The following is a 14,754-nucleotide window of genomic DNA, read 5'->3' on the forward strand; positions in this document are numbered from 1 at the left end:
TAACTTCTAGAAGAAAATTCAATTCTGAATAATTTCTAAAGTAAAGAAGAAGTACAACTAGTTAAGTTCACCTCTGTACTAAAATTTCCCTTTCCCTGATTCTATTTATCAACCTGTAAGATTATTTTTGAATAGCTTCTAATTACAAGGGATCATCCAAACAGTATGTAGCTTAAATAAGTTTCCTCAGTTCTATTTCTAAACACTGTAAGGTAGTGATTTTCAACAGGTGTACTGCAAGAATTTTTGAAACATGTAATACCTGACTACTCAGAAGCATTGACCTCTTTTCTCTTAGATTATAAAAAACAGTAATAATAAAATGACAACAGCCAGCACAATAGCTGTCTGGTGTGAATGAAACAAAATTACACCTATTTTTTTGTCAGAGTGAAAAAAATATACTATATATGCATATATATATATATACACACATATATAGTATATACATATATATGTATGTGTGTGTGTGTGTGTGTGTGTGTATATATATATATATAAATATATATATATATATATGCCATGAGATGAAAAAGGTTGAAAATCATTACTATAAGGCAGTGGTTCTCAACCTTCCTAATGCCGCGACCCTTTAATACAGTTCCTCATGTTGTGGTGACCCCCAACCATAAAATTATTTTCGTTGCTACTTCATAACTGTAATTTTGCTACTGATATGAATCGTAATGTAAATATCTGATATGCAGGATGTATTTTCATTGTTACAAATTGAACATCAGTAAAGCATAGTGATTAATCACAAAAACAATACGTAATTATATATTGTGAAATATTTATTTCTAATTACAAATAAGTGAAATTTTGTCTTGAAGCATGGTGTAGCATGGGTAACAGTCTTAATATAACAACAGTAAACTACATTGCTACATTATGTGACAGTATGCGTAAAAAGCCAACGTCAGCGCGAAGGTTGAGTTTGCTTTCTCACCAGATCAGAAATTCTTTGGGCAGTCTTTGCAAGACCAAAACAAAGATCATCTTCCACAACAAGTCTACTTCTGTATTTAGACTTGATAACCAACAAGCTGGAAAACCCTGTTTCACAAAGAACTGTTCCTGGAAATGGAAGAAAAGGCGCAACACAGTCTCAGACAGAACAGGATATGACTGCAAACACTTGATCCAGAATTTTGTAACTGGCATTGTAGAGAAATCAGTTCTCGCTGCATTGTTGTTAATAAGTTCAATGAACTCCTCTTGTGCTGTCTCAGGAACATCTTCAACTTTGACTGTGAATGGGCTTCTGGCAAGTGCAAATGGGGTGTCAGGTAGATTTGGCAAGTATGATGAAATTTCGTCTGCAAGTATGTGCAAGTGTTCTTTCACAGAAATTATCATCGTAATCCTTTTGTCTGGTTCAATGTCATGTTCCTCAAAGAAAGCAGATAAGGTAGGCAACATGTAAATTTTATTTTCATCCAATTTTTTTTGCCAAAGCTGAAGTTTCATTTGAAGTGTTCGGATCTTTTCAGACAAATCGAGGCATGTTGCATTTGGTCCTTGCAGTGATAAATTTAACTCATTCAAGATGGCAAAGATGTCAACCAGGTAAGCTATTTTCTGCAGTTCACTTTTATTGCTGAAAAGTGCTTCGAACTGTGGTCTTGCTTTCTGATTAAAAAACGTTTTGAGTTCATTACGAAGCTCAAAAACACGTTTTAAAATTTTTCCTCTCGACAACCATCTCACTTCAGTGTGAACTAGCAGAGCATTGTTCGGCGCATCCAACTCGTTGCACAGTTGCAAAAACAGTCGACTGTTTAAAGTGCTCGCCTTTACAAAATTGACACAACTTATGACGCTTTTCATTACTTCTTGTAATTCTTGTGGCAGTGTCTTTGTTGCTAATATTTGCTGATGAATCATACAGTGAGTTCCGATGACTTTTGGTGACTCATTCAGTACCAAATGTTGAAATGCAAATCGACATCCTAGTATAGCTGGAACACCATCTGTGCAAACACCACAAACCTTTTCCCAAGAGATTTTATGCTCTTTCAGAAATGAACCAACTGTGTCAAATACATCACGTGCAGTAGTTGTCATTTCAAGAGGTTTGCAAAAAAGAAACTCATCTTTAAAGTCGCCATCATTAATATACCTCAAGGTAACAAGTAACTGAACAGTTTGCAACGTCTGTAGACTCATCAAGCTGGATACTAAATATTGGAAGTGGAGCAGATTTAATTTCCTGGATTACCTGATCAAGAATATCAGCAGACATGTCATCTATTCTTCTGCGGACAGTATTGTTAGATAAGGAAATTGCACTCAATCCTGTAACAAATTCGTCTACGATCATAACTCGAACAATGTCTTTGGCCGCTGGCAACAGTAAATCCTCAGTAATGGTGTGAGGTTTCATAGCTCTGGCGATTCTGAGTGCCACCAAATATGAAGCTTCAATGGCTGCTATGTTTTGTTTGTGGTGCTTGCCACCAGTGTCAAGTCTGGCTTTCTTGAGTCCATCAGCTTTGCTTCTAAAATAGTTGGTATACTTGCTGGCAAAGCTCGGATGCTTGCTATCAAAATGGTGTTTTAGTTTGTTTGGATTCATAGATTCGGCTGATAGAACTTCACAGCAAATAACACATCACAGTTTCTCAATTCCTGCTGTAATTATTGAGGTAAAACCATACTGTAAAAAATCCTCACTATATTTTCTTTTCTTAACGTTCTTCTCTACAAGAACCATTGTCATGGGATGGTTTGCTAATGAAAATAATATATAACAATAGCTTTAATAATACAAAAGATGATACATGGCATAGTTCAGTCAATACAGTTAATTAAAGTTTCCTATGATTTACCAGTCTTTGTGTTGTTGGTTTTTCATACCTGTTACTATCACAAGGGGGCAGTATTCACATCAACCACAGCTGAATATAAAAAGACCAGTCAGCATCCAGATTAAGTTCCCATGGTACAGATATTTTTTTTTTTTTTGCAGTAGTTGATGATTTTACAGTACATGAATTTACATTTACTCAGTAATTATAATTCATGAAGTGTCATTTTACCTCCAATACTGCTGCTTTCAACACAGCAGCTGCTTTCTACACAGTAGCTGCTCTCTACACGTGTGACTGGTCTGCATAAGTACATTATGGCGCCACCCCTGTCACATACACCTGTATCTGTACGGGTTGTATGTGATGTGGTGAGCGAGATGATGTCATCACGCCGGGTACTAGTATGTGGGAGTATCTGCATGTGGGCGGACCCACCTGGAGACGGATAGAGGAGCGGTGTCTCGGTTACTAAGACCATCGAAAATATGTTTTTTTCCGATGATCTTAGGCGACCCCTGTGAAAGGGTCGTTCGACCTCCAAAGGGGTTGCGACACACAGGTTGAGAACCGCTGCTATAAAGGCATTAATCGCTAAACCTATTCAATCCACATAAAGGTAAAATGGAAACCCATGAGAAATATAGAATATTTCTCATAGGTCCCTTCTAGCCTAGCTAATTAAAAGAATTCTAGTCCTAGGCTGCTAAGTAGCAGAGAATAGGGTTTCTCTACTTAATGCTTAAAAGGATCTAGATGCTCCTCACACAGGACATCTTATACCTTTTAAAATTTATTCTTGAGGACTCACATGTTCATTACACAGAACTGAAAGACACTTAACTTCTGTGTAGTTTATTGTCTCTACCTGTTAGATAACTGTACCTACCTCTTAACATTGTTTAACTAACTGAGATAAGGAAAAAAAGGGCTTAGTGCTCAATCATAATTGATGACATTCATTATCACCATCCCCAAAACCACTGTTAGAAAAGATAATATGTAAGCTACAATAAGGATATTAACAGATTTCTTACGTTTTGGCAAGATGATCAACATGCATATGTCACTCAAAATAGTAACAGTTTTAAAGTGTCAGTAACACTAATGTTACTAATACCCAGTAACTAAATGTTCAAGTTTGGGAAATTTTCAGGAATCCAATACAAACTTACCCAGTAAGATGTGCTATTAACATATTATTTGCTACTCCAAAGACTCAGAAGTACTTACTGTCTTTTAAACACATTTTTTGGCCTTTTATTTCAAAGTAGAGTTAATAGAACTAACTACACAAATGAAAATGTTGAGACTATTTACAAGATATTACTATTCTAGCCTATTCCTACTCAGAACATATTGGAAATCTCTAAAATGATTTTATTCAAAGAAAATTAAAAAACAAATAATTGCCTGGCTCGTGTGACTCAGTGGTTGAGCATCAATCCATAAACCAGGAGATCATGGTTTGATTCCCAATCAGGGCACATTTCCTGTGCTGTGGGCTCAATCCCCACTAGGGGGCATGTAGGAGGCAGCTGATCAATGCTTCTCTCTCATCTTTGATATTTCTCTCTCTCTCCCTCTCCCTTCCTATCTCTGAAATGAATGCTACTAAAAACATATTTTAAAAAACCCCACACACAACAAAAACAACAAAAACCCAAGTAGAAAAATTGTTATGTTTAATTAAATCTGAAAAATTATGAACTAAAAGTAAAAAAATTAACAAATATAAGACCGAAAGTAAAGCAAAAATACTAATAAGAATCTTTCATTTAAAAACTCTGTGATCCTTCAAAAACCTTGAAAAAAGCCAAAAATCCCCAAATGGAGTGGTCACTAAATATCCATGAATACTTACCCACTAGATCCAGATGCTTGAATCCACCAAAACAGTCACAAGTTTTTACTGATTACTATAATAGGGCAGTGGAGCACAAGTTAACTCCATACTATCCCAAATTAAAGGTTATTATTACTGATAACTCCAGCGACCATTACAAATTACTCAAAGGAAAAGGAGATTGAATAATGAGTTCCAAGGTGAAACTTACTGTGTGCATGTGTGTAAATGTGTACATTTCCTCTAGTTCTCTTAGTGATATAAATCTGATAATATAATTCTTCTTGTAAGTGTAAATATATTGGCAGAATAACATTTTTAAAACTAATGCTATAAAATTCCTAAAGAAAACATGTAAACTATTTTTCATATTGGTTCAGATAGAAATTTGAGAAAAGAATTTGTTGTTTAATACATTGTTTGTGGGGTAGTTTTATCGCACGCTAACAGGTGGCGTCGGCCATTTTTGCTCATTTTTTGCGCAAATGGCAACATTCAGTAAAATTATGATAACTTTAGTTTACGTATTTATACGTTACCTGCATTCTACCGCTAGTCTATAAAAAACATATTAATACGTGTCCCGCGCTCTACTACCAGTCAACGTAAAACGTATAAGTAAAACGTATAAATACGTTTCCCGCATACAATGTGTTAAAGACTGCCTATTTCTCAACACAGTATGTCAGTAACACAAGAAAAGATTTTCAGTCCCCTGCACTAAATATATATATATATATATATATATATATATATGTGTGTGTGTGTGTGTGTGTGTATATCTATATCTATATCTATATCTATATCTATATCTATATCTATATCTATATCTATATATGTATACTAGAGGTCCAGTGCACAAAAATTTGTGCACTCGGGGGGGAGGGGTGGTCCCTCAGCCCGGCCTGTGCCCTCTCGCAGTCTGGGACCCCTCAGGGGATTCTGGCTTTGGCCTGCTCCCTGGGTGATTGGGCCTAAGATGGCAATCAGACATCCCTCTGGCAGCCGGGCAGCCCTTGGGGGATGTCCACTTGCCAGCAGGGAGCATGCCTAAGCTGCAGTCAGACATCCTTAGCGCTGCTGAGGAGGTGGGAGAGGCTCCCACCACCATCGCTGTACTGGCAGCCATCAGCCTGGCTTGTGGCTGAGCAGAGCTCCTCCCATGTGAGAGCGCCCTGACCACCAGGAGGCAGCTCCTGCATTGAGCGTCTGCCCCCTGGTGGTCAGTATGTGTCACAGTGACCAGTCATTCCCAGTCCTTCTGCTGTTAGGGTCAGTTTGCATATTACCCTTTTACTATATAGGATAGAGGCCTGGTGCACGGGTGGGGGCAGGCTGGTTTGCCCTGAAGGGTGTCCCGGATCAGGGTGGAGGTCCCACTTGGGTGCCTGGCCAGCCTGGGTGAGGGGATGATGGCTGTTTGCAGCTGGTCACACACCCTTCAGGGTGGGGGTCCCCACTGGGGTGCCTGGCCAGTCTGGGTGAGGGGCTGAGGGCCGTTTTCAGGCTGGCGGGCAACTGAAGCTCCCAGCCTCTCCTTTTTTTCTTATTCTGGGATTTATTTACCTTCTATAGCTATCACTGGAGCTGAGAGCTGGCTCCAGCTCTGAGGCCCAGCTCCAGCTCTGAGGCTGCGGCTGAAAGCTGGTATCTGGGTTTTTTTAGCTTCTATAATTGAAACATTGTTGCCATCACTGCCGCTCTAAGCCCTGAGGCCGAAAGCAGGTTTCTGGAGCTTGTCTAGCTTCTATAATTGCAACATTGTTTCTTAGAGTGCAGTTCAGAGGCCGGCAGCGGCAGGCGGGGAACGTTGGCTTCCTCCATCGCTGGAGCAAGCAAGCCTCCTGTTCATTTCAGCTGCATGGCTGCCGGCCGCCATCTTGGTTGGTAGTTAATTGCATATTGTCCTGATTAGCCAATGGGAAGGGTAGTGAAGTTACGGTTAATTACCATGTTTGTCTATTATTAGATAGGATATATATTTATATAAATAAATATAAATATGTGTGTGTGTGTGTGTGTGTGTGTGTGTGTGTGTGTATATATACATATATATATATATGTATATATATATATATATATATATAATTATTATGTTAGGCCTTTTAATATACTAGTGATTCTTCTAATTGGAAATTCTCATATTTCAACACATAAAAGACCTCCTAACATTTAAGATGATACAAAAGCCTGCTTTCTTAAAGATGAGGACTGTTTTCAATATTATTAAAACTTGCAAGTTAACAATTTAACAGAAAATATTTGATATTACCTAATTTCAAACAGGATTAAAAGCAAAACCGGGTCAATATCTAGAAGAAGACAGTAATGTTTTTCTCAAGCTCTGGAAGTTGGGGTTAGAATGATCTCCCTCCCATCCTGTATTCCTCTACACCATGACTTACTATGTGGTGAAAATTAAGACACACTACTACTGTAGAAATGGCCAAGAACAAAAAATGGAAGATTCTATATTTCTATATTTTCCCCAGGTAACGAAGATGTAAAAGCTACTTCTACCTGATAATTTGTAGCAAGTAAAGTAACAAATGAAACAAGCCTCATTTGGTTTATATAGTTTAGATAAACAGGAATTAAAAAAGAATACTGACATCTTAATGTCAAGTAAGCTACTCAAGCTACCAAAGAAACAGCTGATAAATGCTATAATTTATTCTAAAGACAGTTTTGCAATGTAATATATCTATCACTTATTAAACATGAAAGAACATTTGAAGTCTTGAGAACAGCAACAAAATAAGGAACACCAGAAGCATAAAAAATGTATACCAACATTACCTTTCTTTCGAAAGAGTGCATTTAGGTAATTTTCTGCTTGGCATTCAATCTTTTCAGTGTTGGACTGGCCCTGAGATGATAGTTCCTCTGTTGGTGTTGACTGTGAAGAATCAAGAGATGGTATACAATCCTAAAATTATATATATATAAAAAAACACCAACATTAAAAAATCACTTTGTAACTGTGGGATTCCATTAAAAATGGCAAAAAAAATTAACTCTCTAAATGCTCATTTGTTCTATCTTTCAAATATATCAAATTGTATAGAGAATATTAAATTTGAAACAGGAGTCAGGAAAAAAGAAATTTAGCTCTAACAGAGGGCCAACTTAGCCTTATTTTTTAGCAAAACTACAATCAAAAAAGAGGGAAGAGCAGATAAGATATATTGCTGAATAATTTCACTATATAACATGCCAGCAATGAGAATTTTAACAACAAAGCAGTTATGTTTACCTACTAATCTGACCAAAATAGGTACATGTTCTTGAGTTCTCATTTCCTCTCAGCCCTCTCACAATAGTACGTAAAGAATTAAGATGCAACCATACAAGAAGATGCTGCTTGTCTAGTTTATACCCTGTTTACAGTAGACACTAATATTTAATAATTTACACAGGAGATGATTACGATACCCAAAAGACTTCAAGAGAAAGAAGAAAGTTAAAATGTAATACCACATTATCCTCCAACTACTGATTCCTGAGAAATCAGCCTGTAGGATGGTCTCAGACCAAACCAGACCTCCAAGATCATCAGCCTTGTCTATATAAATACAAAACAGATCTGAACTGATTTCATGAGTTAGGGAGCTATGAGAAAAAAATGTGAAATAAGCAAAAAAGATGAGTAGTTTGGGATTTTCACCTACTAGATAAGCTAAATGTTAGACTTCTAACATGAGACTTTAATTTTCTTCTCATTACCAAAAATCAAGTATTTATATTCTACTATAAGTCACAAAGTTTCAAAACAAATTAAGTTCAAAAATTGTGTTACAATTGTGCAAATAGTTTAGAAATAATTTCATAGCACTAAAACTTACACTGACTGCTTCTCTTTGTAGGTTACAAAATGAACATTTTTCATCCATAGACCAGTCAGTCAGTTCTTCTGGTTCACAGTCTTTAAAAGAGGGAAAAATATTCATTAAATACACTAACTTTATTAAAATAAATAAAAATACCACTCTCCAGAGCAATGGCTCATGTAAAAAAACTAACTAACAGTAAGGGGAAAACACCTAAATTAAATTGGTGACATCTAGAAAGAAATAAACAGGGAAGGCTGTAAGGAGAGTATTTTTGCACTTTTAGGGGATAAAGTAGCAAGAACAATGAGCTGTTTATAAATTAATTTTCTAACAATAGGGTTCATATAGCCTCTGCAAGATTCAATTTATCATTGCCTATTAATTTTTTATTTTCACTATGAAATAAATCAGAACAAAGAGATATGGGGGAAAGGAATAAATTTTGCATATTATGAAAGACAACATAAAACAGAGAAATGGAATAAAGCACCAGAAAAGCCCACAGATTTGAGAACATGGAATGCTGTCCAAGATAAAAGAAGAAATCCAGCCCTGGCCAGTTTGGCTCAGTGGATAGAGCGTTGGCCTGCAGACTCAAGGGTCCCAGGTTCAGTTCTGGTCAAGGGCATGTACCTTGGTTGCAGGCACATCCCTGGTGGGGAGTGTGCAGGAGGCAGCTGATTTATGTTTCTCTCCCATCAATGTTTCTATCCCTCTCCCTTCCTCTCTGTAAAAAATCAATAAAATATATTTAGAAAAATAGAAGTAGAAATCCACAGCTAAAAAGTCAGACCAGATTTTTATTACATTGTTTAAAGGCTTGTTGCAAGAGTTAGAGCAAAAACCAGGTAACCATGTTATATTATTCAACACACAACATGACTTTTTCCCCCCAGAAGAATGGTCTTTTATAATTCAACTAGAAGCCCGGTGCACAAAAATTTGTGCACTGGGGGGGGGTCCTTCAGCCTGGCCTGTGCCCTCTTGCAGTCTGGGGCACTTCGGGGGATGTCCACCTGATGGCTTAGGCCTGCTCCCCGGGGGAATGGGCCTAAGCTGGCAGTCAGACATCCCTCTGGCAGCCCAGGAGCCCTTGGGGGATGTCCACTTGCCAGCAGGGAGCAGGCCTAAGCTGCAGTCGGACATCCTTAGCGCTGCTGAGGAGGTGGGAGAGGCTCCCACCACCATTGCTGTGCTGGCAGCCATCAGCCTGGCTTATGGCTGAGCAGAGCTCCCACTGTGGGAGCGCACTGACCACCAGAGGCATCTCCTGCATTGAGCGTCTGCCCCCTGGTGGTCAGTGTGTGTCATAGTGACCAGTCATTCCCAGTTGTTCTGCTGTTAGGGTCAATATTACTCCTTTATTATATAGGACAGAGGCCTGGTGCACGGGGGGAGGGCCAGCTGGTTTGCCCTGAAGGGTGTCCCGGGTCAGGGTGGGGGTCCCACTGGGGTGCCTGGCCAGCCTGGGTGAGGGGCTGATGGCTGTTTTCAGGCTGGTCAAGCCCCACAGTGGGGACCCTCACCCCATGGGGGTGTGGCCAGCCTGGGTGAGGGGCTGATGGCCGTTTTCAGGCTGGCCACGCCTCCCGGCGACCGAAGCTCCCAGCCTCTCCTTTTTTCCCCCCTGGGATTTATTTATCTTCTATAATTGAAACTTTGTATCCTTGAGCAGAGCCCAGATCCTCCTTGAGCAGAGGCCACAGCCAGCTGGAAGCAGGTATCTGGGATTTATTTATCTTCTATAATTGAAACTTTGTAGCTTTGAGTGAGCTGAGGGCTGGCCAGGGCTGGCGGGAAGCTTGGCTTCCTCCATCGCCGGGGGCAACCCAAACCTCCTGCTCGTTCCAGCTCTGTGGCCACCGCCATCTTAGTTGGGTTATTTTGATTACTCGCTCCTGATTGGCTTGAGCGTAGCAGAGGGATGGTTAATTTGCATGTTTCTCTTTTATTATATAGGATTACTATAATATAGAATATTTGTGGAAAACGAACATTTTGTGATGAAAGATTTTCTAAAGATATAACATTGTCCTCCCAACTATACTTAGTATATACAGTGATTTTTGAAATGTACTCCCTGGAACAGAACTCTCCCCTCACCCGCCAATTTCTTTTCCCAAATAACTTCGTATGAAGAGCCTCAAACCATAAAGCAACCATTATCAATCTGAGGCAGTTACACTAGGACTAATTTGAAAAGCACTGTTGTACCACAGTAATTTACTCTCATACTTTTGAAATACATAATGAAGTTTAATATGTTTCTGGTAAACTACACAGAAAATACCCTTATCTGTTTTTGAAGTGATTATGAGTAAAATTTAGTTAGAATCAGCCCTTAGGATACTGTTGCATCAATCCAAACACACATTTGAAGATAATACATAGAAGATAATATAATTTTTGGAATATAAAGTGTAGTGATAGCTTCCTTTGATTTTTGGCAGTGGTCCAGAAATATTCCTGCTACTTATCTGAACTTGGAAAAGGCAGCAAATTGGAACATAAGATCCAGTACAGAATAAAGGAAAGATAACTGTGTTTGAAGTCTATGAAAATCTGGGACTTGAACTTACTAGCTGTAACTAGTCAAGCCATAAAGTTTGTGTTTTTTAAAATTTCCACACCTGTAAAATAAGGATCCCACCATTACTTATTTGTGGATCAAATGAAAAAAAAAAAAGTGAAATAATAATTATAAACTACAAACATCATGCAAAAGCTATTAGCAAGGTAGAATTACCAGTCTATTTTAACTCCTGTGCTATCACACCTATATTTAATAAGGTTAGTTTGCAGAAGGCAGATAATTTTAATTTAATATCCGCTTAAGATATTAAACACGCCTTTGTAAACAACCTGACAAATCAAAAAGTTTATGCAATCTATACAATTATAAACCCAGAAGTGTAGTTATATATATTTATAACTTTTTTCAACCTTTCACTCTGTCACTGGAACAGAATCATACATTTACACTCTTGAATGCAGGATCATGCAGTGTCTTACTAGGGAGCCAGAGCTCTCCGACCAATGGGATGAATAGGGAGAAGTGACAGTATCCAATTCTAAACTGAGGAATAAAAATGCATGGTAAGTTCACCTAGTTCTCCTGAGCTTCCACCATCCAACACGTGAAGAACTTGCTTCATATAATCATTACGCCTTCAGTCTGTGACCTGGAGTCATGAGGTGATGTGATCCCCATCCACAGCCTAGAGTTCAGTGAATCTGATCACGCATAAGCATGAAACAGATTTTGAAGCTGTTTGTTATGCAACATTAGTGTAGCAAAAACTTGACTCATATGTTAAGCAGAAGATAATTTTGATAGATCAATGAAATCTAAACTGCTTTTTTATTATAACTACATGAGTGGCGAATATGAAAGCAATCTAGCATTGTGATTTTTGAAAAATAGGTGGTAGGCTAGGGAAGGGGTATATCCGAAAAATCATTGTAAGGTTTCATGAAGTTTCAGTGATAAAATATGTTGATTCAAAGGATAACTGGATTAATTAAAACCATTATCAGTTGTAAAATAAAATTGGGCATGCTGAGATTATCCTCATTTATTTCAGAAGTCCTTCAAGGAAATGTTAATTAAAATAAATCTCTACATAGTTAAATAAAGAGCAATGAATAATCAATGACTACATAAATGCCAGTAAATTTTGCTGGATTCAAAAGATCTATGACTTTACAAATATTTAAAAATTACTCTTTCTCCAGCAACTTTTGATTTTTGAGTCCAAATAAACAATGGTAGGATTATATATATATACACTATATATGAAAACAGATTTTGAAAAATCAACGATAGACCCGATTTCTCCCTCTGTACAGGTTGTCTGTTCATGTCATAAAAATTAAATAAAAACTAAATAAAAACAGAACATAATCATTTTCTCTCTCACATACACTTTGACAATGAATCAGGTATCTTCTTTAAAAAAAAGTTGTCTCTCATTTTGAAAATTTTAAAACATGATTGTATAAGTTCAAAAGGGTCAAATTGTGTACTTTACAGGAACAACCATACTAATGTCATGCCCTAGCCAGTTTTCTCAGCGGATATATAGCGTTGGCCTGCGGACAGAAGGGTCCCAGGTTCGATTCCAGTCAAGGGCACATGCCCAGGTTGCGGGTTCTATCCCCAGTAGGGGGTATGCAGGAGGCAGCCAATCAATGATTCTCTCTCATCATTGATGTTTCTACCTCTCTCTCCCTTCTTCTCTGAAATCAATAAAAATATATATTTTTTTAAAAGGGCAATGTCATAATGAAAACTGATAGTAAATGAATGACCATCCTTTCCACTGCGGGTAAGTACTCTTGTAGTCAGTTTCCATCAATCATTTACCCTAATCTATCTTGGAAAGATAGCAGACTTTGAAATTAGAAAACCTTGGTACTAAACCATGGGTTTTCCACATTCCAGATGTCGCCTTGGGCAAATTGCTTTCTCTGAGCTTCAGTTTCCCTCTCTGTAAAATGATGATAATAATTGCAGCTTAAGGCTGTAGTATAAATTAAATAAAAAATATGCAAAACACCTAATAAGCCCTAATAAGATTTTACTTTTATTTTATTTTAAATAATAACACTTCTTTTGAATGTTTTTATTGTATTCAGTAGCCTTTAACCATAGGAAATAAATCTGGAATTCCCAAAGACAAAACCCAATGAAAAGTGAAAGAAAAATACTGAACTGGATTTTTCATGAAGGTCATGAAAAAGTGATTATCACTATGTTGATTTTGAGGTAAGAGACTGAAGAGTGGGCAATTTTAAAATAATTTTCCAAGGGGCTGGGAGGAAGGAACTGTAAAGGGGGGGAAAATGGGAGATATCTGTAATACTGTCATTAATAAAAAATATATTTTAAAAAAGAACTTAAATAATTTAGCCTGTAAAAAGATAAAATAATTTTCCATTATGAAACTACATATTAACCATATTGAAAAAAACAAAAAAGAAAAACTATTCTTAATCCCATCAGCCAGAGATAATGATTAACACTTGCAATATGTCCTTCCAATTTATCTATGCCTTTTTAAAAATTAGAAGCAACCGATTATTTGAGAAGATCAATAAAATTGGGGATAAATCTCTAGCCAGAATAAGCAAGAAAAAAAAACCCCAGAAAATAATGGGAAATAAATGATGGGCCATCACTATTGGTCCTGTGAATATTAAAAGAATATTGTGAACATTAGTTGTCCACAAATTTTATAACTTTAGATGAAATGGATGAATTACTTGAAAGACACAGTATACCAGATTTCACACAAGAAAAAATAAAGAAGCTCAATAGGTCATTTCTATTAAAAATTTAAAATCAATAATTAATAACCTCTCAAAACAGAAAGCTTTAGCCCAGATGGTTTCTCCACAATCTGCTCCAGAAAAAGGAAATATTTCCTCACATACTCTGATTCCATCATTACCCAAATAGCAAAACCTGTCTGAATAGATACCTCACCCAAGGAGATATTCTGAGAACAAATTAAACAAATGAAAAGGCACTCAACATCATATTCCATTAGAGAATTGCAAATTAAGAAAATACTACACACCTAACAGTATGGTTGAAGTCCAATACACTGACAACATCAAATGGTGGTGAGGACGTAGAGCTAAAAGAAATGGTGGGAACGCAAAATATTATGGCCACTTTTGAAGATAGTCTGGCAGGTTCTTCCAAAGCTAACCATGGTCTTCCCAATGCCATGGTGCTCCTAGGTATTTACTCAAATGAGGTGAAAAAAAGTCCACACAAAAACCTACACACAAATGTTTACAGCTGCTTTATTCATAACTAGAGGCCCGGTGCACAAAAATTTGTGCACTCGGGGGGTGGCGGGGGGGGGGGTCCCCTCAGCCCAGCTTGTGCCCTCTCGCAGTCTGGGACCCCTCCGGAGATAATGACCTGCTGGCTTAGGCCTGCTCCTGGGTGGCAAAGGGCAGGCCCAATCCCTAGGTGCAGCCCCTGGTCGGGCTCAGAGCAGGGCCGATTGCGGAGTTGGGGCGCCGCCCCGTCATGCACAGAGCAGGGCGGATTGGGAGGTTGCGATGCCACCCTCAGCCACGCTCAGGGTAGGGCCGATTGGGGGGCTGGGGCACCGCCCCATGTCACACTCAAGGCAGGGTCGATGGGGAGGTTGCGGTGCCACCCCGTCACACACAGAGCAGGAGAAATCAGGGGGTTGGGGCGCTGCACCCTGTCACCCACAGAGCAGGGCCCATCAGGGGGGTTGGG

The 14,754-nt window shown here is 38.2% G+C and overlaps 1 protein-coding gene across 20 annotated transcripts in view; it reads right to left on the bottom strand.

Annotated features, from left to right (window-relative positions):
* The window catches only part of LOC118667083 (ligand-dependent nuclear receptor corepressor-like protein), a 150,899-nt gene that overhangs the window by 71,329 nt on the left and 64,816 nt on the right, over window positions 1-14,754 (bottom strand). For 8 of the 20 annotated variants that reach the window (XM_036329908.1, XM_036329917.1, XM_036329810.1 and 5 more), the window contains 2 exons: window positions 8,502-8,581; window positions 7,456-7,585 (listed from right to left, as the gene is read on the bottom strand). In XM_036329908.1, coding sequence (XP_036185801.1) covers window positions 7,456-7,585; window positions 8,502-8,581 — 210 coding nt within the window. Of the gene's footprint in view, window positions 1-7,455; window positions 7,586-8,501; window positions 8,582-14,071; window positions 14,132-14,754 lie in introns of all 20 variants that reach the window. The other 12 variants (XM_036329765.1, XM_036329775.1, XM_036329754.1 and 9 more) reach the window with 4 other exon arrangements.

Source organism: Myotis myotis, unplaced genomic scaffold (genome assembly GCF_014108235.1).
Source record: "Myotis myotis isolate mMyoMyo1 unplaced genomic scaffold, mMyoMyo1.p scaffold_m19_p_1, whole genome shotgun sequence".
NCBI lineage: Eukaryota > Metazoa > Chordata > Mammalia > Chiroptera > Vespertilionidae > Myotis > Myotis myotis.